This window comes from Bos javanicus, chromosome 17, assembly GCF_032452875.1.
Source record: "Bos javanicus breed banteng chromosome 17, ARS-OSU_banteng_1.0, whole genome shotgun sequence".
Taxonomy (NCBI): Eukaryota; Metazoa; Chordata; class Mammalia; order Artiodactyla; family Bovidae; genus Bos; species Bos javanicus.
The window spans coordinates 72,374,405-72,397,380 of record NC_083884.1 but is presented as its reverse complement, the minus strand read 5'-3'; the positions used below and the strand labels follow the sequence as shown (position 1 = coordinate 72,397,380).

At 63.2% G+C, this 22,976-nt stretch overlaps 2 protein-coding genes across 12 annotated transcripts in view; one reads left to right on the top strand and one right to left on the bottom strand.

Moving 5' to 3' along the window:
• The window catches only part of PI4KA (phosphatidylinositol 4-kinase alpha), a 59,153-nt gene extending 43,164 nt beyond the window's left edge, over nucleotides 1-15,989 (top strand). Inside the window, exons 31-55 of the mRNA XM_061385598.1 lie at nucleotides 63-219; nucleotides 312-439; nucleotides 5,221-5,379; nucleotides 5,573-5,724; nucleotides 5,810-5,917; nucleotides 5,994-6,121; nucleotides 6,741-6,860; nucleotides 6,946-7,025; nucleotides 7,179-7,372; nucleotides 7,925-8,015; nucleotides 8,277-8,444; nucleotides 8,611-8,664; nucleotides 9,971-10,091; nucleotides 10,263-10,392; nucleotides 10,984-11,054; nucleotides 11,978-12,050; nucleotides 12,162-12,232; nucleotides 12,949-13,058; nucleotides 13,195-13,299; nucleotides 13,374-13,499; nucleotides 13,666-13,786; nucleotides 13,911-14,070; nucleotides 14,466-14,555; nucleotides 14,885-14,968; nucleotides 15,636-15,989. Coding sequence (XP_061241582.1) covers nucleotides 63-219; nucleotides 312-439; nucleotides 5,221-5,379; nucleotides 5,573-5,724; nucleotides 5,810-5,917; nucleotides 5,994-6,121; nucleotides 6,741-6,860; nucleotides 6,946-7,025; nucleotides 7,179-7,372; nucleotides 7,925-8,015; nucleotides 8,277-8,444; nucleotides 8,611-8,664; nucleotides 9,971-10,091; nucleotides 10,263-10,392; nucleotides 10,984-11,054; nucleotides 11,978-12,050; nucleotides 12,162-12,232; nucleotides 12,949-13,058; nucleotides 13,195-13,299; nucleotides 13,374-13,499; nucleotides 13,666-13,786; nucleotides 13,911-14,070; nucleotides 14,466-14,555; nucleotides 14,885-14,968; nucleotides 15,636-15,687 — 2,853 coding nt within the window. The 3' untranslated portion in view covers nucleotides 15,688-15,989. The remainder of the gene's footprint in view (nucleotides 1-62; nucleotides 220-311; nucleotides 440-5,220; nucleotides 5,380-5,572; nucleotides 5,725-5,809; nucleotides 5,918-5,993; nucleotides 6,122-6,740; nucleotides 6,861-6,945; nucleotides 7,026-7,178; nucleotides 7,373-7,924; nucleotides 8,016-8,276; nucleotides 8,445-8,610; nucleotides 8,665-9,970; nucleotides 10,092-10,262; nucleotides 10,393-10,983; nucleotides 11,055-11,977; nucleotides 12,051-12,161; nucleotides 12,233-12,948; nucleotides 13,059-13,194; nucleotides 13,300-13,373; nucleotides 13,500-13,665; nucleotides 13,787-13,910; nucleotides 14,071-14,465; nucleotides 14,556-14,884; nucleotides 14,969-15,635) is intronic.
• Nucleotides 8,061-22,699, bottom strand: TMEM191C (transmembrane protein 191C). Of its 11 annotated transcripts, none has more exons than XR_009730501.1 (11): nucleotides 21,848-22,360; nucleotides 21,622-21,745; nucleotides 21,194-21,244; nucleotides 20,958-21,047; nucleotides 20,789-20,845; nucleotides 20,606-20,665; nucleotides 20,412-20,476; nucleotides 20,248-20,320; nucleotides 19,933-19,970; nucleotides 18,631-19,840; nucleotides 17,267-18,435 (listed from the first exon to the last, which is right to left on the bottom strand). XR_009730501.1 is itself a non-coding variant. In XM_061385606.1 (10 exons), the coding sequence occupies exons 1-10, from the start codon at nucleotides 22,000-22,002 to the stop codon at nucleotides 8,157-8,159; spliced, it is 759 nt and encodes a 252-aa protein (XP_061241590.1). In that variant the 5' UTR covers nucleotides 22,003-22,358; the 3' UTR covers nucleotides 8,061-8,156. The 11 variants fall into 11 exon arrangements, 8 of the variants coding, with proteins under 8 accessions (XP_061241590.1, XP_061241587.1, XP_061241588.1 ...); XR_009730502.1 differs by having other exon boundaries at nucleotides 17,267-18,763; nucleotides 19,202-19,840; XM_061385606.1 differs by lacking the exons at nucleotides 17,267-18,435; nucleotides 18,631-19,840 and adding an exon at nucleotides 8,061-8,202 and having other exon boundaries at nucleotides 21,848-22,358.
• Nucleotides 22,700-22,976: the final 277 nt, after the last annotated feature.

The following is a 22,976-nucleotide window of genomic DNA, read 5'->3' as shown; positions in this document are numbered from 1 at the left end:
TCGGCGCGGGCACAGAGCCTTGGGCAGGGCGGCCGGGCTACGTGCACCTCCGCTGCCTGCAGGTGTACGGGATGATCCGGTTCTCAGACGCCACAGGCCACACATCGGACCTGAACAAGATGATGGTCCAGGAGCTGAAGGCTGCGCTGGGCGCCGGCGACGCTCAGCAGTACACGCAGGCCATGTTCAAGCTGACGGCCATGCTCATCAGCAGCAGAGGTGCTGGCCCAGGGGCCGCGGCCAGCCGTGCGTGGGGGTGGGGGCCGCGGGCCTGCCTGTCGGGGCCTCTGAACGGCACCCCCTGGTTGCAGACTGTGACCCGCAGCTCCTCCACCACCTGTGCTGGGGCCCCCTGCAGATGTTCAACGAGCACGGCATGGAGACCGCCCTGGCCTGCTGGGAGTGGCTGCTGGCCGGCAAGAACGGGGTGGAAGTGCCGGTAAGACGCTGGCCATGGGGCCCGAGGGGTGGAGAACCAGCCTTGGCCCCCTGGCTGTGGAGCATGGAGACCCCGGGCAAGCCCCCTTGTCCTCCCGGGGCCTCACATGTCAGCAAGACGGTGTTATGAAACTCTGACCCCAGGAACGTCTCCCAGGTTAGAGGGTTCTTGGGTTCAGGGACCGGTGCTGCCTGACACTGTTGTTCCCCCAGCGCTCGGCAGGGGGAGCCCTTGCTCTGCTGGTGGTTTCCATCCCTGTTGTGTCCAACTCTTGGACTGTAGCCCGCCAGGCTCCTCTGTCCATGGGATTCTCCAGGCAAGAGTACTGGAGTGGGTTGCCATTTCCTTCTCCAGGAGATTTTTCCGACCCGGGGACCTAACCCGGGTCTCCCACACTGCAGGCAGACGCAACCGTCTGAGCCACCAGGGTGCCTGTGCTCAGCCACAGCAACCAGGTCCCAGCTGCCCAGGAGGCAGCCCCCTGTCCATGTTTCTGGACTTCCTGCTGGAGGCCAAGGAGAGGAAGGTCGTCTGAAACACCTGAAAACAGATCTGTGTGTCCAAGAGTCCCATTAACTTCCATGGTAACATGGACATGCCGAGTTTTTCCTGCTTTTATTAAGCTGAGATGCATGGTCAGAAGTGGGTTCTGTGTTCTTGCCCCTGAGGGGGTTAGCTGGATAACTTCCAAGGATGCAACTGGGGTGTTCCAGGCAGGGGCACACTCGCGGCTGAGGTGAGGGGTCACTGGCCCTGCCCACACAGAGGGAGGTTGGCCGGGGCTGGGCTGTCTTCAGGGCCCGTGGCAGGTTCTGACCGCATGCCCAGGGTGATGGCATGGGCCCTGCACCCTGTGCCCACCTGGCCACCTCACGCGGCTCTTACCTCTATGGGGAGGGGGCTCTGTGGTCACGCTGCGTGCCGTCCCATCAGAGCTTGTGCGTGACTCGTCTGCATCTGTGTGGCTGCTGTGCGTGACACGCACCTTGTAGGGCTGTGTGTGTTGTTGGGCTTTTCCTAAGCTGGCAGGTCTGTCCAAACCATGTCTGCTCCTCACATGCTCCTGGGAGCCCAGGTCTGCGGTTCTCTTCCACACTCTGGGCTGCAGGCGGCGGGAACACGCACCTTCATCCTGCACAGTGGCAGGTTTTCCCAGATCTGCGGTCCTGAATTGACACTTGTGTTGTTTCGGATCTTTGATTTTTTAGTAACTTGAGTCTTATGTGCCTGTGTATGATTCCCTGTGTATTTTATGTTGGGACTTGTTGAACTTACTAAATTTAGAGATTTCAGACTTTTCATCACACTTGGAAAATTTCAGGCCAGTGTTTCATGGAGTATATTTTTTACCCCATTTTCCCCGTCTTCTCACTTGGGCTCGTCTCGGACCTCGAGACAGTGGCCGTGCCCGCGGACACCGGCATTCCCGTGAGCCGCTCTCCCCGTCTCGCACTCTGGCCCACTTCAGGGGGATCCGTGCGGTGTCCCCGGACGCTCTCCTGCCTTACGCGTGCTGTTGGTAATCCACTTTTAGTATTAAGTTTTATTTCAGGTATTATCATTCTCAGACCTAGGGTTCCTGTTTCTTTCTTACGCTTTGTATTTCTTTGCTGACAAATCTCTGTTCACCTCTTCTACCTTTGAATATATTTGTAACCATTACTTGATGATTCTCGCCTGCAGGGTTAACTAGCATCAGGGCCATCTGTGCTAAAGGTGGTGCCTGTGGGCCCGCTCGCCCACAGGGCCTGGGGGGCGGGGGCTCCGCCTGGTGTCTGGTGGCTGCAGTGAAGGCCACGCCCTGAGGGCGGAGGCTTGGCAGAGAAGGGTGGCGCTTCCTGGGTTACACCCGCCCTCACTTTTCGCCCTCACTTTCTTATTTTTTCACCAAAACTAGGAGAGGGCTTAGGGAAGGGTTTTTCTGCCCAGCGCTTTGCTTTTCATTTGGGGTCTGTGAGACTCCAGCCTGCCTCCTGCCGTCACCGGTCACTAGGCTGGCTGGAGGTCTCAGCCTTGGTAGGACCGTCCGCCACTTATGGCAGCCTTCACGCTGGCCCCGGGTGTGCCAGGGAAATACCACCTGTGGAGAGCCCCTCCTGGCACGCTCTCTGCCCACCGCCCTCGACGGCCCCCCGGTTCCACGCTGGTTCCTGTCCTCTGGCCCTTGCTGCGGGCTCAGGGCTGCCGGCCGGCTGTCACCTGCCGCGCCTCCACAGGGAGCTGAGGGCCGGACCCGGCCACGCCTCAGCAGAGAGGGGCCGCACCCTGTATTGCTGTGTTTTCAGTTTCTGGACTTTGCTGTTACCAGGCAGCGTGTGCTGTTACAGAGGGCATGAAGGTGGGCAGACAGATCAGCTGCAGCCCTAACTCGGAGGCGAGCCCTGCCGGCTTCCTGCCGTCTTTTTTGGGTTCATGGGAAGATAAAACGCGAGCAGCCTTGTTGACCTCGTGCAGCACAGGGATCTGGGCCTTAGTGCCACTGAGGTGGGAGGGAATTCTGGCCCCTGGTTCAAGTGCACGGGCCCAGCCTGGCCCCGCCGCCCCCTGGCTGTAAATGCCCAGAAAGAAGCCTCACTGCACGGCAAGCCTTAGCAGATGCTGTCAGGTCGACGTTTTACCTCTAAGGCATCTTCAGAATCTGACCACCTCCCTGCCCTGAAAGGAGTCAGTTCAGTTCACTCGTTCCGTCACGTCCAGCTCTTTGCGACCCCATGGACTGCAGCACACCAGGCTTCCCTGTCCATCAACAACTCCCAGAGCTTGCTCGAACTCGGGTCCATCCGGTTGGTGATGCCATCCAGCCATCTCATCCCCTGTCGTCCCCTCTCCTCCTGCCCTTGGTCTTTCCCAGCATCAGGGTCTTTTCCCATGAGTCAGCTCTTCGCATCCAGTGGCCAAAGTATTGGAGCTTCAGCTTCAGCATCAGTTCTTCCAATGAATTTTTAGGACTGATCTCCTTTAGGATGGACTTGTTGGATCTCCTTGCAGTCCAAGGGACTCTCTAGAGTCTTCTCCAACACCGCAGTTCAAAAGCATCGATTCTTCGGCACTCAGCTTTCTTTATGGTCCAACTCTGGCGTCCGTACGTGACCCCTGGGAACCATCGCTTTGACTAGGCGACCTTTGTTGGCAAAGTAACGTCTCTGCTTTTGAATATACTGTCTAGATTGGTCATAGCTTTTCTTCCAAGGAGTAAGCGTCTTTTAATTTCATGGCTGCAGTCACCATCTGCAGTGATTTGGGAGCCCAAGCAAAGAATGTCTGTCACTGTTTCCATGGTTTCCCCATCTATTTGCCATGAAGTGATGGGACCAGATGCCATGATCTTAGTTTTTTGAATGTTGAATTTTAAGCCAGCTTTTTCACTCTCCTCTTTCACTTTCATCAGGAGGCTCTTTAGTTCTTCAATTTCTATCATAAGGGTGGTGTCATCTGCATATCTGAGGTTATTGATGTTTCTCCCGGCAATCTTGATTCCAGCTTGTGCTTCATCTAGCCTGGCATTTCATATGATGTACTCTGCATATAAGTCAACTATGCCAGTATACATCCTTGACATACTCCTTTACCAATTTTGGAACCACTCCATTGTTCCATGTCCGGTTCTAACTGTTGCTTCTTGACCTGCATACGGGTTTCTCAGGAGGCAGGTAAGATGGTCTGGTATTCCCATCTCTTTAAGAATTTTCCAGTTCGTTGTGATCCACACAAAGGCTTTGGCATAGTCAGTGAAGCAGATGTTTTTCTGGAATTCTCTTGCTTTCTCGATGATCCAGCGGATGTTGGCGATTTGATCTCTGGTTCCTCTGCCTTTTCTAAATCCAATTTGAACATCTGGGAGTTCTCAGTTCATGTGCTGTTGAAGCCTGGCTTGGAGAATTTTGAGCATTACTTTATTAGCGTGTGAGATGAGTGCAATTGTGCAGTAGTTTGAGCATTCTTTGGCATTGCCCTTCTTCAGGATTGGAATGAAAACTGACCTTTTCCAGTCCTGTGGCCACTGTTGAGTTTTCCAAATTAGCTGGCATATTGAGTGCAGCACTTTCACAGCATCGTCTTTCAGGATTTGAAATCGCTCCACTGGAATTCCTTACCTCCGCTAGCTTTGTTCCTAGTGCTACTTCCTAAGGCCCACATGACTTCACACTCTATGATGTTTGGCTCTAGGTGAGTCATCACACCATCGTGATTATCTTGGTCGTGAAGATCTTTTTTGTACAGTTCGTCTGTGTATTGCCACCTCTTCTTAATACCTTCTGCTTCTGTTAGGTCCATAGCATTTCTGTCCTTTATTTTGTCCATCTTTGCATGAAATGTTCCCTTGGTATCTCTGATTTTCCTGAAGAGATCTCTAGTCTTTCCCATTCTATTATTTTTCTCTATCTCTTTGCATTTGGAAAGAGTTGCTGCCCTCCAAACCACACCTTGGTGGTGGGGACTCAGGCTCCACTTGGCCCCCACAGCTCTTCCCAGGTCTGGTTTGGGGCATGAAGGTGTCGTCGTGGGTCCGTGGGGTGGAGGTGGCACTGGGTTCTGGAGGCCCTGAGCAGGTGGTGCGGTCACATGTGGGTGTCCACCTGTGGTCCTGGAGGGGCGTGTGGTGAAAGGCGGCCCGAGGTGGGGTCATCACGGGACCGTGGTGGTTTCATTTTTCTTCATACTACCTCAGTTTTCTTAGTTTCCAGCGAGCGTATACTCCTTTTATAATTAAAAACCAACAAGAAAACACAGCAGGCGCCTTACTGTGCCTCACAGAGGTGCTGACGGCCGGGCTCTTGCAGTTCATGCGGGAGATGGCGGGGGCCTGGCAGATGACCGTGGAGCAGAAGTTCGGCCTGTTTTCTGCGGAGATGAAGGAAGCAGACCCCTTGGCCGCATCAGAAGCCAGTCAGCCCAAACCGTGTGCCCCCGAGGTGACCCCTCACTACATCTGGATCGACGTATGTGCCCCCCAGGCTCCTCCCACTCTTCCCCGGGCTTGGGGGCCACCCCGGGGCTCCAGGTTGAAGATGCCCCTCCGGGAGGGGGCGGTGCTGGCCCCCCTCTCCCCCAGACCCCCACCCCCTGCCTCGCAGACCCCACCTGCCGTCCAGCAGGCCCCACAGGCAGCGTGTTCCCCCCCACCCCGCCCAGTTCCTGGTACAGCGGTTTGAGATTGCCAAGTACTGCAGCTCCGACCAGGTGGAGATCTTCTGCAGCCTCCTGCAGCGCTCCCTGTCCCTGAGCATCGGGGGCACCGCGGGCAGCATGAACCGGCATGTGGCGGCCATCGGGCCCCGCTTCAAGTGAGGGCCGGGGCTCCCGGGGGGCCCGCAGGCAGGCCCTGAGCTAGGGCAGGGGAGACGGAGCACTGACCTGCCCCCGTTGTAGGCTGCTGACCCTCGGCCTGTCCCTGCTGCACGCGGACGTGCTGCCCAACGCCACCATCCGCAATGTGCTCCGCGAGAAGATCTACTCCACTGCCTTTGACTACTTCAGGTGCCCTCCGCCCCCGCCCCGGGCTGGGTCCCCCCGCCCTGCGCCTGCTCTCACCCCGGTCCCCACCCATCTGCAGCTGCCCGCCGAGGTTCCCGACCCAGGGGGAGAAGAGGCTGCGTGAGGACATCAGCGTGATGATCAAGTTCTGGACCGCAATGTTCTCAGACAAGAAGTACCTGACCGCCAGCCAGCTCGTTCCCCCAGGTACGCCGGCCTGCTCGCCCCTCCCCTGCTGCGCTCCGGGCCAAGAGTGCGGGCAGGACCCTCGGGCCAAGGGGATGCCTTTGGCCTAGCTTCCCAGCACCAGGCTGTCCATGGGCGCCCCGCACACCCATCAGTCCAGCCTGGGCTGAGGCCGGTGGGCCACGAGGCTCAAGGCATGGTCCATTGTCGCCTGGCGGGGCAGTCCTGTTGGGAGTGACTCTAACACAATTGTGGGAGCGACCCCGGGGTCAGGCCCTTGCCTGCAGCAGCTGGGGCCCCGGGGTCTCCGAGGCAGACCCACGCAGGCGGCCTGCCACAGGACAGGGACGGCAGTCACAGCGAGTGTCCCAGTGGCTTCTGACTCCTCTCAGAGCAGGGCCCCCGTGTGGGAGCACACCTGGGGGCAGGTGCCCCATGGCTGCTGCGGGCGGAGCTCGCGCTGCTGTGCTTTGGGCTCGGGGAGCACCGCGCACTGTAGGAAGCGTGTGCTGCAGCCGTCCACCCGAGTTCCCAGGTGCCTGGCTCTCTGAAGCCGTCTCCCCCGTCTGCACCCCCGTGGCTGCCTCGTCCATGCGGAAGGTCCAGGTGCCTTGTTCTGGAATGCTGTGTCTGCCTGCAGACAACCAGGACACCCGGAGCAACCTGGACATCGCGGTCGGCTCTCGCCAGCAGGCCACGCAGGGCTGGATCAATACGTACCCGCTGTCCAGCGGCATGTCCACCATCTCCAAGAAATCGGGTCGGTGGGGCTTTTCCCCTGGGTCCCTTGGGTCCTCGGGGTCGTGGAGCGCCTCTGAGGGAGCCCTGTGTCCCCCCCGCCCCAGGCATGTCCAAGAAGACCAACCGGGGCTCCCAGCTGCACAAGTATTACATGAAGCGCCGGACGCTGCTGCTGTCACTGCTGGTGAGGCCCTGCGGGCCCGAGTGGGGTGGGCGCAGGGGCGCAGGGGCACAGCCGTGTCCCCGTCTGTCCCGCTGCTGGTGAGGCCCCGCCAGGCCCGAGAGGAGTGGGCGGCGGGGGTGCAGAGGCACAGCCCTGTCCTTGTTCGTCCCCCAGGCCACCGAGATCGAGCGCCTCATCACCTGGTACAACCCGCTGTCCGCCCCGGAGCTGGAGCTGGACCAGGCAGGGGAGAGCAGCGTGGCCAACTGGAGGTCGAAGTACATCAGCCTGAGCGAGAAGCAGTGGAAGGACAACGTGAACCTCGCCTGGAGCATCTCGCCCCACCTGGCCGTGCAGCTGCCAGCCAGGTGCGCTCCAGCACCCGCCCGAGGCCAGCACCCCACAGCCCCAGGCCCGTCTTGTTCAACCAGGAAAGGGAACAGCTGCGGTGACTCCCAGGGGCGGCCTTGGGCAGCAGCGTCTGTGTTGTGAGCTCTCCCCGTGGCTCTGGCCGGCGGGAGCGGAGGGGGCTGAGTCCTTGCAGACCCCGCCCCATGTGCCTGTGTTCGGGGTGCCTGTCTTCCCCTGAGCCCACGCTGCCTGCTCAGTGCTTCCTCTCACAGGCTCCATGTCCACGCGGGGCAGGACCACGGCCTGACTGCTCACCCGCGTGCTCCCACCTGCTGTGGTGCCCTCTGGCCCCCGGGCTGCTTGGGGCCTGGCCAAGGGAGGTGCGATCCTTGAAAGGGGACGGGCAGACCCGTCCTGCCCCAGGGCCCTCTGTCCCGGGTCACCGCTGGTCACACCGAACCCGCCAGAAGCCAGGGTACTCAGACGCTGCTAGGCGCGGGCCGTGTCCCTCAGCCCCGGGCTCCCCGGCCCTGTCCTCAGCGTCTGCCCCACACCCTCTGCACCCGTAGGTTCAAGAACACGGAGACTATCGGCAACGAGGTGACGCGTCTGGTGCGCTTGGACCCAGGAGCCGTCAGTGACGTCCCGGAAGCCATCAAGGTAGGGGGCAGGCGGTGGGCCAGGGCAGGAACGCAGACTCTGAACCGCCTCCGGGGCACCTGGAGGAGCGTGGCCGAAGCCCTGAGCTCTGTGGGGCCTGAGTGTCGCTTTCCCGCGCTTCCCGCCCTCCGGACGAGGCGTTTACTGTAGAAAACGGCCGAGGTGCTTCGCCCAGGTTGAGGTTGTGCTGGTGGACAGAACATGTCAACTATCGTTAGGAACGCTTCTCAGGACCCCCCCTCGACTCCCTCCTCCCTCCAGTTCCTGGTCACCTGGCACACCATCGACGCCGACGCCCCCGAGCTCAGCCACGTGCTGTGCTGGGCGCCCGCGGACCCACCCACGGGCCTGTCCTACTTCTCCAGCATGTACCCGCCGCACCCCCTCACGGCGCAGTACGGGGTCAAGGTCCTGAGGTCCTTTCCGCCGGTGAGCCCCGCTGCCGGGTGGGCCTCGGGGCTGCCCCACTGCGGTGGGGCGGGGGGCACTCAGGGACACACCATGGGGGCAGCCTGGTAGAGGATGAGGCTGGTCCAGGCAGTTGGGCTCCTGGGAACCCCGCCCTGGAGTCACAGCTGCACCCCGCCCCCCACAGGACGCCATCCTGTTCTACATTCCCCAGATTGTGCAGGCGCTCAGGTATGACAAGGTAAGTCTGCGCCAGCCCCGAGGGCCAGGCGGGCAGGGGCACAGAGCTAGGACCTGAGCCCGAACTCTCACCCCACTGCATGCTCATCCAGCACCTGAGGCCCAGGCCTGCTGTGCAGGGTGGGCAGCCTGGCCCAGGACCTGTCTTCTGGAAGGGGGTCTCGGCAGGCCCTGACTCCCATGCCCAGCTCTCCGTCTCCTGGGAGGAGAGGCCGGGTGTGCCAGTGAGCTGCGGCCACCCTGGCGTCCACGGGCTCAGAACCTCCACAGGCCTGGAAGCTGGATGTCTGGGGTCCAAGTGGGGCGGGCTGGCTCCCCAAGGCCCCTCTCCTTGCCATGAGATGGGGTCACTGCCCTGTGTCTTTCCATGTCTGTGTCTCGATCTCTTCTGAGGACATGAGTCCGCTTGGATGAGGCCCCCACTGATCTCACATAACTTTAACAGCTCTTCAAAGGGCCATCTCCAGCCACCTCCAAACAGTGAGGGCCTTCAGCAAGCACAGGGCTTCAGCATGCGCACAGGGACAGGGCGGTTCAGCCACGAGCATGGGCACGCCCTGGAGGGGCCTGGGCAGATGGCACCCACGGGGTGACCGCGGCCCGGAGCCCCACTGCCCCTGCCGTGCCCGGGGCCTCCCCAAGCCTGCGCCTGCGGGCACCATCAAGTGCCCTCTGGCCCCGGCCCAGGGCCCTCAGACCACCCCGTCCCGGCCAAGCCCCAGCCCTGCACTGGAGGTCGTGTGTTCACGGTTCAACTTCCGATCTGTTTGCTGAGTTAGAATTGGGTTTTTTGAGGTTTGACCTCTTTGGGAAGCCCACCCACTAAGTCAAGGACATCCGACCAGGGAATGCTTTACCAGACCGTGGGGGAGGGGCACCAGATGGGGGCAGAGACAGATGCGGGGACAGAGGCTGCCCCCCAGGAGTCTTCCAGAAAGGCCAGCGCCTTTGTAACCTAGACTGGAGACTCACCCTGAGCTGGGCATGATGGGGGAGGAGAGGTCACGGGTGGGCAGGGGCCACGGTGCGCAATGACCAGCTTGTAGGGTTTTCTGGGACTGGCCGCCCCTGGGCAGCTCGCAGGGTGGCGGTGGAAGCCCGCCTGCCCACACCTCACGCTCGACAGCAGCAAAGCTGGGCTAGAGTCCGGGGAAGCGGGGGTGAGGCTGCACGTGCCTGCACGAGTTGGGATGTGGTGGCTGGCCGGCAGGCTGACATGCCGGCCCCGCGGCCTGGGACAGCTGCTCACAGCCAGCGTGGGGCCTCGCAGGGGGCTGGGCCAGGCTGACCGCAGCCTCGCCCTGTAGATGGGCTACGTGCGGGAGTACATCCTGTGGGCCGCCTCCCAGTCCCAGCTACTGGCACACCAGTTCATCTGGAACATGAAGACCAACATCTACGTGGACGAAGAAGGCCACCAGAAGGACCGTGAGTGCTGGCCCCGCGAGGGCCCCCGCCCAGCTCATCCCCTCCGCTCCGCCTGGGTCCCTGGCCCTGCGGCTCCGTCCCACAGCTCCCTGGGTGGCCACCCTGCACGTCCTCTGGGTGGGGTCCACAGAGACGGCCCCAGGCCTGGGCTCAGCCGCAGCGTCTCTGCAGCCGACATCGGTGACCTCCTGGAGCAGCTGGTGGAGGAGATCACAGGCTCCCTCTCCGGCCCGGCCAAGGACTTCTACCAGCGGGAGTTCGACTTTTTCAACAAGATCACCAACGTGTCGGCCATCATCAAGTAAGCACACCTCCTCCAGGCCGCACGCGGGCGAGCTGCCCCGGAGGCGGTGTGCACACGGCCCCCATCCCCTGCCCCGTGGCCAGTGCTGCAGAGCAGCCAGCTGGGAGTCTGCCTGCCCGTCCCGGGCTCCCGTGGGGCCGCAGGTGCACAGGAGGCACGTGTGTGTTTGGCGTTGGGCCTGAGGCCACTGCTCTGGAGGCTCGGAGGGGCCCAGCAGTGTTAAGCAGCCAGACCCCGCGGCCGCCCTGGGGCCTGTCTCGATCACCTCCCTGGCGCACCTTCACGCGGGGCAGACGCCGACCTCAGATGCTCTGGCCCCACGTTTGTACAGGACGGGCCCTGGGGTTGAGGAGCCTGGCCCCCTCTGCCCCGAGCTCCGGCTCCTGCCCAGTCACCCCGTCCTCGCCTGGCTGTCGGGGTGGGCTCCCTGGGCCGCCCTCTGCACGTGAGGGCGCAGTTCCACGTCAGCCCCTCCTCTTGGGGCATAGAGGTCTGGAGGCCGCCGGAGGCCACGCAGGGCAGCGGCCCTCAGAGAGCAGGGCCTGCCCCCAGAAGTGTGAAGGTCAGCATCTGTGTCCTGGTCCCCAGGCCCTACCCCAAAGGCGACGAGAGGAAGAAGGCCTGCCTGTCGGCCTTGTCTGAAGTGAAGGTGCAGCCTGGTGAGCAGGGTGGAGCCCAGTGGGTAGGGGGTGTGCGGGCCCTGGGTGCCTGGCATCCTCCAGAACCTGCCCCGGCCGGCGGTCACTTGTGGGCCTGCTGGCTGCAGTGGTTTTCTGAAGGCCAAGCCCTGTCCCCAGCAGCTGTGGTTCTAGAAGGTTCCCAAGCTCCAAGGTAGCAGAGGTAGTGGGCGTGGGAAGGGGCGTCCGCAGTGTGCTGGGGCCCATGGGACAAGGGCCCGTGCCCCGCCCTGGTGCTGCTGGTTGGCAGGACGGAGCCCAGATGTCGCCGCACAGCTCTCCATTCTTCACTGCCGCACATGCTCTCTCTTCACACTCTGGCCCTGCCCGCGTGCGCAGGCCTGCTCCACGGTGGGGGCTCCAGCCCCAGGGGGCCTCTCCCGCCCACGCTGAGCCCCGCCCAGCCTCGGAGAGGACTCCTGCTGCTGGGACACATCCCAGAGGCCCTGGGGAGCCAGCTGGCTGCAGGGCAGAGCAGAGCTGGGCTGTGTGAGCGAGGCTGGGCCGGTGAGGGAGGAGGCAGGGGACCACGTAGTCCTGGGGCCAGCGCCTCCGTCAGGACCCCACCTGGGGGGCTCTGGAACTGCAGCCCCAGACCAGGCTGGGGTGTGCTCTCGTCTTGACCTGTGCAGACAGGCTGAGCTGGGGCCAGGCGGGCGGGGCCGGGGCTCCCGTGTGTCCTGTAGTGGGGCAGCCAGGAAGCTGGGGTTCAGGTGTTCCCTTGGAGATGTGTCTCTGGGGGTGGCCCAGAGAAATAGCAGCCAGGGAGGGCGGGCCTCCAGGCCCCAGCACCACCCTGTCTGCCCGGGGCCGGCCTGCGTGCTGGACGGCGGCATGTCCTCCTGCGTCCCGCCCACGCCCGTGACGTCCCTCCCACGCCCGTGACGTCCCTCCGTCCCTTGCAGGCTGCTACCTGCCCAGCAACCCCGAGGCCATCGTGCTGGACATCGACTACAAGTCCGGGACGCCCATGCAGAGGTGCGACCCCCAGCTGCCCCCTCGCAGGCCCCCTCCCCCGTCCCTCACGCCCCCTCCCCCGTCACCCGCGTCCCCTCCCCCATCACCTGCGCCCCCTCTCTTGTCTTCTAGTGCCGCCAAGGCCCCGTATCTGGCGAAGTTCAAGGTGAAACGTTGCGGGGTTAGTGAGCTTGAGAAGGAAGGTCAGTGCCTTGTCCCCTGTAGTCTGGGGTCCCTGTGAACACTGGTGGATCAGTGTGGCCCCTCGGCCGGGGTCAGTGGGCACACATGCAGTAACGGGCCCGGGAGGGCGGGTCTGCTTGGCCTCAGTGTGAGCGCCCACAGGCAGGCCGGCTTCCATGGCAGGAGTCGATCGTCTCCTGATGCTGAGCCTGGAGTGTCGGGAGGCTCCGCTCCCTCCTGGCAGGGTCCTGCGCCTCCTCCCAGCACGGGGCCTGGTTGGTCCTCGGCCGTGGACTGTCAGTGCGGCCTCTGCCTCAGCCCGAGTCCCTGCTCTTCCGTCTCTGGGAAGGCACGACCACTGGTCAGGGCCACGCTGACTCCACCAAGTGTGCGTAGTCACACTCTGCAGTCCCAGTGGTGTGGGCTTGAGAGGACACCAGCCAGGGTGTGGCCCCGGCTCCTGCTGGGCACCCCCTTACGGGGCCCAGCCCTGACAGGGCCCCCCAGTCCTCGCTCCGGCGAGAGGGGGCTCTGTCTTCAGCTGTTCTCAGGAAGAAACACGGCCCTGTGGCCCCACCCGCTGACCCGGGTGTCTGCCAGGCCCCCATTAGCCCCCCTTGGGCTTTGCAGGCGTGATCCCTAAGGTTCTTGGGGTTCCTTCAGGCACGTGACCAGGGCGCCCCCAGACCCCCACAGGGCCGCTGCCCCTGGACTCCCACAGGGCCTCTCCCCACAGGCCTGCGGTGCCGCTCAGACCCCGAGGAGGAGGGCAGCATGCAGGAGGCCGACGGCCAGAAGATCTCCTGGCAGGCGGCCATCTTCAAAGTGGGGGACGACTGCCGGCAGGTAGTGCCCCGCCGGGCAGGAGGGCGGTGCGGGCTGGCCGGGCCCCTCCACGGCTCCCGGGCCTCCCAGCCTCACAGAAACGCGCGCCTCTGCTTCCCCGTGGCTGCCCACCACCACCCTCGTCTCCACCTCACAGGACATGCTGGCCCTGCAGATCATCGACCTCTTCAAAAACATCTTCCAGCTGGTCGGCCTGGACCTCTTCGTCTTCCCGTACCGGGTGGTGGCCACCGCCCCCGGGGTAAGTGTCCCGAGCAGAAGCCCGGCGGCCCCTCGGCCCGCCCCTCGGCCTGCAGCCTGGCCCTTCCTCCCTAGTGCGGCGTCATCGAGTGCATCCCCGACTGCACCTCCCGGGACCAGCTGGGCCGCCAGACCGACTTTGGCATGTACGACTACTTCACGCGCCAGTACGGGGACGAGTCCACACTGGCCTTCCAGCAGGTGGGCACCCGGCGTCCTGGGTCCTCCGTCTGGGTCCGCCCGGGCGGCCATGACCTTCCTTGGGACCGGCAAAGCCCAGGGTGGGCCCCAGAAGGCCGACTTCTGGAGTGGGGGTCCGCCCCGCCCCCGAGCTGGTGCGCGGGCCCTGAGCCGCTGTCCTCCGCAGGCGCGCTACAACTTCATCCGCAGCATGGCCGCCTACAGCCTCCTCCTGTTCCTGCTGCAGATCAAGGACCGGCACAACGGCAACATCATGCTGGATAAGAAGGGCCACCTCATCCACATCGGTGGGCGGGGCGGGCGCGGGGGCGGTCCTTCCGCGTCCTCCACGCGGGAGGGCGGGGCGGCAGGGGGCGGGGCTCTCCCAGCCCGCAGCTGACCCCAGCACCGTGACTTTTCGGCGCTTTGCAGATTTCGGCTTCATGTTCGAAAGCTCCCCGGGCGGCAACCTCGGCTGGGAGCCGGACATCAAGCTGACGGACGAGATGGTGATGATCATGGGGGGCAAGATGGAGGCCACGCCCTTCAAGTGGTTCATGGAGATGTGTGTCCGTGGCTACCTGGCTGTGCGGTGAGCCTCGCGGTCCAGATGAGGGAGGGTGGGTCCCCTGCTGGGCCCACGCATCTAGGCTCCCCTCCCCTCAGGTCATCTCAGACCTTGGGGGGTGGGGGGTCGGGTTTGGGGTTTGGAGGGGCCTGTGCAGGAGGTCCGTGAGGCCTGGCTCCAGTCACATCTGCCACCTCTGCCGGAGCGCCTCACTCTGGGTGTTGGTGCCCCAACGTCTGCACCTGCCAGGCTCAGCCTTGCCTCCAATCAGTCCAAGTGCCCTCCCTGCCTTTCTTCCTGAGCCAGAGCCCGTGGTTTCCGACACCACGTGGCTAAGGCCACAGAGCAGTGTGGTGACACCCGGGCAGGGCCCATGCCCAGGCTGGACTCTGCTCACCTCCCTCCCTGCCTCTCCCCAGGCCCTACATGGACGCTGTGGTCTCTCTGGTCACCCTCATGCTGGACACGGGCCTGCCCTGCTTCCGTGGCCAGACAATCAAGCTCCTCAAGTAGGTCCTGGGCAGACACTGGGGTGGCTGTCCCCTGAGACAGGGCCTGTCACCCAGGCCAGGTGCTGCCCTGGGACGCCCAGACCGCCTGTGTACGAGGCGCCCTGGTTTCTGCGGCCATGGAGGGGATGTGCCTGCCACCCCCTGTTTCTTAGGGGACATTGAGGCCAAACCCCCTGCCCATCCTACCCCAGCTGCCGGTCCCATGGTCGGGAGCTGCTGGAAGGGGGCCCAAACCCTTGAGGCCAGCTGGGAACCGTGCCCCACAGGACGCCAGACTACATCCACGCGAGGAGGGCGGCAGCCCTGACGTGGCCTTTCCCCCACAGGCACAGGTTCAGCCCCAACATGACGGAGCGAGAGGCCGCGAACTTCATCCTGAAGGTCATTCAGAACTGCTTCCTCAGCAACAGGCAAGCCCCCGGCCCTGCCCTCGCCTCCCGTGTCCCCCACCCGGTGTTCAGGGGGCGCTGAGTAGGGCCACGCCTGGGCCAGGTGACCGGACGCACTGCCCTGAGACGCCCGGCCCGGCGGGGTGGGTGAGGAGCTTCGGGGGCTGCGACCGGAGGGGCCCGGCCTCAGTGACACTCTGGGGGACAGGTTCCCGGGGCGGTGACAGTCGGAGGTGGCCTGGAGGTTTCCAGGTTGAATGACGGGGTGGCCCAAGGGGGTCGGAGAACCGGCATTAGTGCCCCAAGATTCAGGGCGTGCGGCCTGGGGGCGCCACGCGCTCCTGGTGGCTGGGAGCAGAGAGAGGGAGCGCTCGGCCCAGTGGGAGGGGTCTGGCAGGCAGCACGGGGTGTTATGGCTCTGCTCTGTGCGGGGCGGGGGCGCACAGACCCCCAGCCTGGGCTCAGCTCCTAGGACAGGAGGCAGCCAGCTGAGGAAAGGCGTCTACCCAAGCCCACGTTAGGCACCCACGAGCGAGGAGATGGGGGAGAGCCCAGAGCTGCCAGGGAGGGAGCACGGGTCCCAGCGGGCGAGGCGCTGGTGGGGCAGAGGTCCGCGGTTGGGCCCTGAGCCTCCAGGGCAGCTCAGAGGGGTCGGCCCCTCACAGCACCCCTTGCCCTGTGCCCACAGGAGCCGGACCTACGACATGATCCAGTACTATCAGAACGACATCCCCTACTGAGGGCGGGGTGGCCGCAATCAAGCTCCGCAGGCGAGCAGGCCGCCGCTTCATCCGAGGACAAATGGGCCGGAGGTGCCCCTGCCAAGCCGGAGACGCACGGTCCCGGGTGCCGCCCGCGTGGCCAGAAGGACAATCAGAGCCGGTCTCTGTGTGGGCACGGGCTCTTCTGCACTGGACACATTTCCCCCCCCGTCCTGTCTCAGAGGTACAGGGAGCATGTTCTTAGGCACAAAAATCAGAACAGTGGTATTTAACCAACGTGAGCAAAATAAAAACAAAAGCACCGCTGCGCTGGAACCTGGTTTACTCTGGATCCTAAGTGCACGTTTAGCTGGGGGTGAGCAGCAAGGGGCTCAGGGCGCCCCCAGCATCCCGACTGTGAGTGCACAGAGACGGCAGCACGGCGCCCGCGGAGCCAAAGCACCTGGGCTCTCCCTGCCGGCGTGGGGCCAGCGGCTGTCCCTTCCTGGCCTTGCCTCCGCCGTGTCCGTCTCCAGCATCTTCGGGTCGCTCTGCTCCGCAACCACACTGTCCTCCCACACTGACCCCCTGCCCCCATGGCTCCCATCCCACCCCCACGACCCTCCAAAGACCTGAAACTAAAGAAACGATAAAACACCTAGAAATGAGTCGCCCGAAAGGCTGGTACATAGCATGTGAGACAGAGGTGAAGGGAAGGCGCGTGGAGGAGAGGACATGCACCTGGAGAGGCATAAAGAAACGGGGAGCGGGCTGGGACCCCAGAGCTGGCACAGGATGCGCTCAGCTGCAGGAAGACAGAGGCAGCCGGTGGGGAGGCAGGGGCTCTGCCAGGCGCGGGGCTAACCAGGAAGGGAGGCCATCACGGGCGGAGCAGCCACACGGACCAGGCACGTGTCCACGGGCTGAGCCCGCCCACTAGGAGGCAGGAGTTCTAAACGTGGATGAAACGTGAGACCCGATTACATCGACAAGAGATGCTCTTTAAATAGTCACAGACCTGATGCGAAAGGAGGGGAGGAGAGATTCCCCATCAGCACGCGCACGTGTGCTTCTGAAGGAAAACTTGACAGAATTCAGGGGAGAAATAGACTAACAGAGCTGGAGACTCGCAACACCCTTCTCTGCACAAGTAACGGGCAGGCAAGAAAGCCAGTGGGCAGAGGACAGCGGCACGCACCCGCCTGGCAGCAGGCAGCACGCCCCGCTCACCACCCCAGGCTGGTTCTGTGCAGTGGTGAGGAAGCAACGAGAGAGCTGGAGGAGCCCTCCACGTTTATAAGTTGGACGGTGGAGCTGGTACACCAGACAAAATACATGTAAAAGCTGAGATGACCTGAGGCAGAGGCTTTCAGGCTCTGTCTGGGGAGGTGGGTAGAGAGGAGTCCGTTCAAATAAGAAGCAAACCAGAATACAGGGTGTGACTTCCAGAAGCAGCCAATGGGAGACTGGGAGCGGTGGACAGGGGGAGACAGGAGGTAGAGGATGAACACTCCGTAAAACAGATTCACTCGCTGCAGAACCGATGTCCACATCACGTGGAAAGGAAGCCTGTCACATTGGCTTTAAAATGAAAGTCAGCTGAATGCCATGAACAAGATGGTGGCAATACGGCAAACTGTATATTTTTAAAAGTCAGAAATAAATGCTTTTAAAAATGGTGGGTAGAAAGTCTAAACCAAAGAGCTGACAAGCAAATAGATATCTTTAGAGAATGAAAATGAAATTTAAAGTGTTAAGGGCAATCAAGTTCCTCTTCCAATAACGCAGTTAACAAAAGACCAACCTGAGAGCCCCACGCCTCAGGGAGGGGCTCCACGCTCAGGACGGGTGTGCTCAGAGCAGCACTTGCCTGACGCGAGTGCAAAAAAACCCGTCGTCCCCAAAGATGTCGCACTGACAGCTGCCCTCCTGGACCGCTCTGTGGTCACCACCTCTGCTCAGCGCTGGGCCCTGGGCCCTCGCCAGGCAAGTCAGGGAAGGAAACTGCAAGAATCGGAAAGAGAAGCGACTCAGAAATGGCCTGTGCACACAAAAATCCAAAACAACCTGGGTCTATTCTACAGCCGAGGTTCAGGACACAGGTTAATACACAAAAGTCAACTGTGAATGTGCTCACAGCAACAAAAGGAATCAGAGCAGTTTCATTTACAGTTGCATCCCCAACACTGAGGTACAGCCAGAAAAAGAAGAAGCGAATGACATGAGTAGTTTGCAGGAAACGCCCCCCTCCGCCTTGATTATAAGGTAAATGCAAATTAGAGCCACCCTGAAGTGCCCTTGCTCACCCATCAGACCCACTGTGCACGAGGCCGCAAGGGGGTCCTATCCCCGTGGAGGGGGGCCTCTAACAGCCATTCAACCCCCCAACCCCCGGCGCCAGTGAGCCAGGGCGTCTTAAAATAGCAGGCATGTGGTTACCCCCTGGCTCACAACCCCACTCTGAGGAACTGATCTCACAGATTCTCTGGCAAAATACAAAAGACGTTTGCAGAAAGCTGCCCGCCGAGGACACGTGGGGACCCACCCCCGTCACCATGGTGGCTGCAGCGTAAGTGAAGAGAGAGGGCCTGGGGGCCGCTGCGCTCACCAGGAAGGGGGAGGGGTTCCACGCAGTCCACTTACTACGGGGAAGAAGAGTCCATCTTAAAAATCAAGTGTCTTCCACAGAAGTGGGGGAGACAGGGTGGAGGGCACGGGGGTAAAAGCTCGAGTTCCCTTGTCTTACAGATGTGACTTTGTAATTACAGAAAGTAGAGAATGCAATGCCTGAAAACAAAGCAGAAAAACCACCCCCATTAGGAAGGCTGTTCCTAAAAAAGAAGCAAAGAACCCAGCAAACGAAACTAGAGGATGTGGGGAAGCCAGCCCCCGCCTGCTCTGCTGCCGGGACACTGTTCAGCAGTTCCTCAAACAACTAAACAAGCACCCTTTGACCCAGCAAGTCCACTCCTAGGTAAATACCCGAAAGAAGCAAAGAAGCGAAAGCCAGCCCCAGCAGTGAAATCCAAGAGCCGTAACCACCGGGCACCGCTGAGGAAGTCCCTCGTTGCAGAATTACTCGCTGTAACCAGGGTGGGACGGCACACAGGGCCATCTGGGGGTGACCGTACACGAACAGTCACAGAAGGAGGAGGAGTTAGAACAGCACCGCCTCCAGACGAGAGAGCAACTTCTAGGACTCAACCCGCGATTCTTAAATTGTGCACAGAAGTACAAACACAAGTTTATCCCCAGAACACTACATGTGCAATTCAATCAATGAGAAAAGGATTGTTTGAAGACCAGAGCAAAAACACACGCATGTGTGCACAGGACGGACAAAAGTTTCACTACAAAAAAAAGTAAAACAGAGCAAGTGTTTGCCTCAGACGAAGTGAAACTCGAGTTCCCCCTCCATTAAGCAGGATATTTCACAGAAATAGACAAGGCTAAACAAGAGCGCAGTGAGGAACGCTCCGGGCCTCCGCCGCCCGGACGCCGGAGAGGCCGCGGACCAGGGGGAGGACGCCCGCGCCCCCAACAAGGGACCCACCGGGGACGAGGGTCGCCTTGGGACTGAGTAACCAGCGCGCGGACGCGGGACACGGAGCTCCGCGGGGACCCGCCGGCCAGCGCCGCAGGCTGGATTTGCCGGCGGCGAGAGCGGGTTGAGTCATGATTCCGACCCCTCCGGAGTGGGCGGACGGGCTGGGGGAACGGAGGGGTCGGACGGAACCGAGGGCAGGGCGGAGGGACCAAGGTCCACCCGGAGGCGGGGGGGGGGGGGGGCGGCGCCTCCTGGCGGGAGGACACAGGACATCCCTGCCCCGCGTCCCCGGGTTTCTCGCCGCCACCCCCAAGCCCCCTCCGCTCCCCTTTCCCTCTTCCATCACCCTCCCGTCTCCCCCCGCCCCACACCCCCCCAGTCCGGCGCCCAGAAACCACTCCGGAAACTCGGGTGCGGGCGGCCGCGGCCGGCGTGATGCGCTAGGCGGGCAGCAGTCCGCGCGCACGCAGCTGCAGCAGCGGGGCCAGCGTGTAGCGCAGGCGGCGCAGGGCGGCGTCCGAGCCCGGGCGCGCAAGGCCGCGGCGCAGGGCCGAGGGCTTCACCAGTGCCAGGTAGAGCAGCGGCAGCGCCATGACGCCCAGCGGCAGCAGCAGCAGCGTCTGCAGCGCGCCCAGCGCCCACAGCCTGCGGACCGACCACGCACCGGCAGATGGGCGCTGGCGGCGCGGGGCGCGCCCCAGGCCCCAGCCCCGAGCCCGCTCCAGCCGCCCGCTCACCTGAAGCCCGCCGCACCCGCGCCGAACAGCCGCTTCTCCTACGGAGACAAGAGAACACCTTCCTGCCGGACGCCGCGGACGGGGCGGGACCCTGGGGTGCGAGGCTCATGGGGGCGTGGCACCACGGGGTGGGCTCCCACGCGGGCGCGGTTCTTGAGTGGGCAGCCCCATGATGCTTGTGGTCCCCAGTGGGGTTGGTATGGCGAGGTGGGTCCCTGGTGGGGTCAGGGGGTCCCTGATGGGGTGGCCCCCCGTGTGCGGGGGGCGGCCCCGCGGGGCAGGTCTCGACTCCAGCCCGCCCCCGCCAGGGCTCACACAGTCCGCCTTGGCCACCTCTTCCATGAGCGAGCCCGCGCAGTCCTGCCCCCGGCGGGGCTGTGAGTCGCACCTGCCGGGAAAGGCAGGAGGATGGGCCCTTCGCCTGGCCCGCAGTCGCGCTCCCCCCAACTCCCGACACCCGACAGTCTTAACCCCCTTACGGCTCCGGGCCGCCCCGCGAGCTGTCGAGTGCAGCCGCCGCCTCCATCACCTTCCCCTGCAACTCCTGGAGCGGGTGGTGGGAGTGAGGCCTCACACGCGGGAAGACTTGGGTAGGGCGGGGACAGGCCGCCGCGGCTCCGGGGAAGAGCGGAGCGGAGGCCGCGGCGGGGTCGGAGGCGGAGAGGGGCGGCACCTGCAAGACTCCGCTCTGTTCCTGGAAGCTGGCCCAGGCCTCCTCCATCCGCCGTGCGCTCTGACACGAGGGGAGCCCTGGTTAGACGGCGTAGGGGGGACTCGGCCCTCCCCACCGTCCTGCACCTGCCCAGCCTCACGCACACCCCAAACCGGCCCTCCCGAGACCCCGGCTCTACCGCACCTGCCGCAGGGCCTCCGCCTGCATGGTGTGCTTGGCCTCCACCAGCTCCAGTTGTTTCTTCCAGAGAATCCAGGGAGTCAGGCGCCAGGCGCTCCGCGAACGCGCCGCGCTTGACCCCGCCCTACCGCCCCGCCCACCCTCGCCCAAGGCCCCGCCCACGCCCGAGCACCTGCAGGGCGGCCAGTTGGGTCCCGAGCTGCTGCTCCGCCCGCTGCTGGCTCAGTTGCTCTCCTCCGTAGTAGAAGAGCTGGGGGTGGGGCTTGTGAGGGCCGGGCGGGAGGGGATGCTAGGGGCGGGGACTATCCTGGGAGGCGGGGCAGGGAGGGGCGGGGTAGGGCGAGGGCGGGGACTGGGGCGAGGCAGCCCCGGGGGAAGCGGGAGACAGAGGCCGTCTCCGGAAGGTACCTGGCTTGACAGCTCCTCCCACTGCTCCTGCAGCTGTCGGTTCTGCTGCTCCTGGACGGGGTCGAGGGGAAGATCCAGGCCTCTCCGAGGTCCCCGCCCCAGCGCAGGCCCCGCCCCCGCTGCCGGCTCCGCCCCATCTCAGGTCCCTCCCTCTCCACTGCCCCCACCCACCGAGGTCCCGCCACCGCCTACCCACTCGCAGGCTCCGCCCCGCAACAGGCCCCGCCCCACCAGGGCTCCGCCCCATTCTGTGTCCCTCGCCTCCACTGCCCCGCCCACCCGGAGATCTCGCCTAGCCTAGGTCCCGCCTTCTCGCGGCCCCGCCCCGTCCAAGGCCCCACCCCGCCCAGGCCCCTCCCTTTCCACTGCCCCGTCCATCTAGAGGTCCCGCCCCTCGCGGGCCCCGCCCCGCCAGGGCCCCGCCCCACCAAGTCCCGCTGGCGCTGCTCCGCGGCCTCCAGCAGCCCGCGCGCCCGCTCCGCGCGCTCCCGCGCCGCCTCGCGCGCCTCCCCACGCAGGGCCCGCGCCGCCTGGCTCCGCCGACGCTGCAGGCTGCGGAGGGGAAACTGAGGCTCCGCGGCCGAGGCCGCGTACACACGCCGCCCGCCCCCTCGCGGTGCCCACACGCCGGGCGGGGGGAGGAGCTGCCCGCACCCGCGCTCGCGCTCGCTCAGGTCCAGCAGGCGCGCGGTGAGGCTCTCGCTCTCGGCCTCCAGCCCGCGCACCAGCTCCTCCAGCTCCTGCTTCCGCAGCCGCCCGTCGCGGTTGTCCTTCTGCAGCTGCAGCAGCAGCTCCTGCGCCTCGGCCATGGCCTGGCTCTGCCCGCGGCCGCCGCCGGGCCCGCGTCACAATGGGCCGAGCGCGGAGCGCTTTGGAACCGCGCGCACCGCCGGATGCTCGCGTCTGAAGCGGAGGGTGAGGCCGGCACGTTCCCGCCCGCTGCCGGGGGCACTGTGGCCCGGGCAGCCTCTGGTGGGAAAGATGGGTTCCGTAAACAAGTTTCCTGTCTCTGGACTCAGTGATCCCCTCCTGGGAAAGCCAGAGAAAGACAAATGCCATATGCTGTCACAGGTGCAATCTAGGAAGTGACGCAAATGAACCTCTCATGAAGCACCTTCACGGAACACACCTGTAGTTGCCAAGGGCGACGAGTGGGGGAGGGAGGGATTGGGGGTTTGAGGTTAGCAGAGGTAAGCTGTTACAGGATGGATGAACAACGAGGTCCTACCGTATGGCACAGGGACCTATATTCACTATCCTTATACACCATCATGGAAAAGAATATGAAAAAGATTGTATAGACATGTGTGACAGAGTCACTTTGCTGTACAGCAGAGAGAAACAACACTGTAAGTCAACCACAGTACCATTTCTCTAAAAAGTTCCTCCTCCCGCTCCTTCTTGCCTGCACAAGCCCATCCTTGAGCCCCTTTCCCAGGGTCTTGTTCTTCAGGGTTCCAGGCTGTCCTTCCCCTGCCCCAGACGGAAAGCAGGACTGGTCTAAACCCATGGTGGCTTTTAGCTCCCTTGTAGGATCGCCTGGAAAATCCCATGGACGGAGGAGCCTGGCAGGCTGCAGTCCATGGGGTTGCAAAGAGTCCGACACGACTGAGCGACTTCCCTTTCACTTTTCACTTTCATGCATTGGAGAAGGAAATGGCAACCCACTCCAGTGTTCTTGCCTGGAGAATCCCAGGGACGGGGGAACCTGGTGGGCTGCCGTCTATGGGGTCGCACAGAGTTGGACACGACTAAAGCGACTTAGCAGCAGCAGGATTCTGCC

Bases quoted from the DNA above. Each gene is read 5' to 3' on its own strand.
- TMEM191C (XM_061385600.1), bottom strand. From the start codon at position 22,002: ATGGCCGAGGCGCAGGAGCTGCTGCTGCAGCTGCAGAAGGACAACCGC. The intron at 20,846-20,957 runs GTGCTCGGGCGT...ATTCTCTGGAAG, and splicing joins CCCAACTGGCCGCCCTGCAG to AAACAACTGGAGCTGGTGGA. The intron at 20,321-20,605 runs GTGCCGCCCCTC...CTTTCCCGGCAG, and splicing joins AACAGAGCGGAGTCTTGCAG to GTGCGACTCACAGCCCCGCC.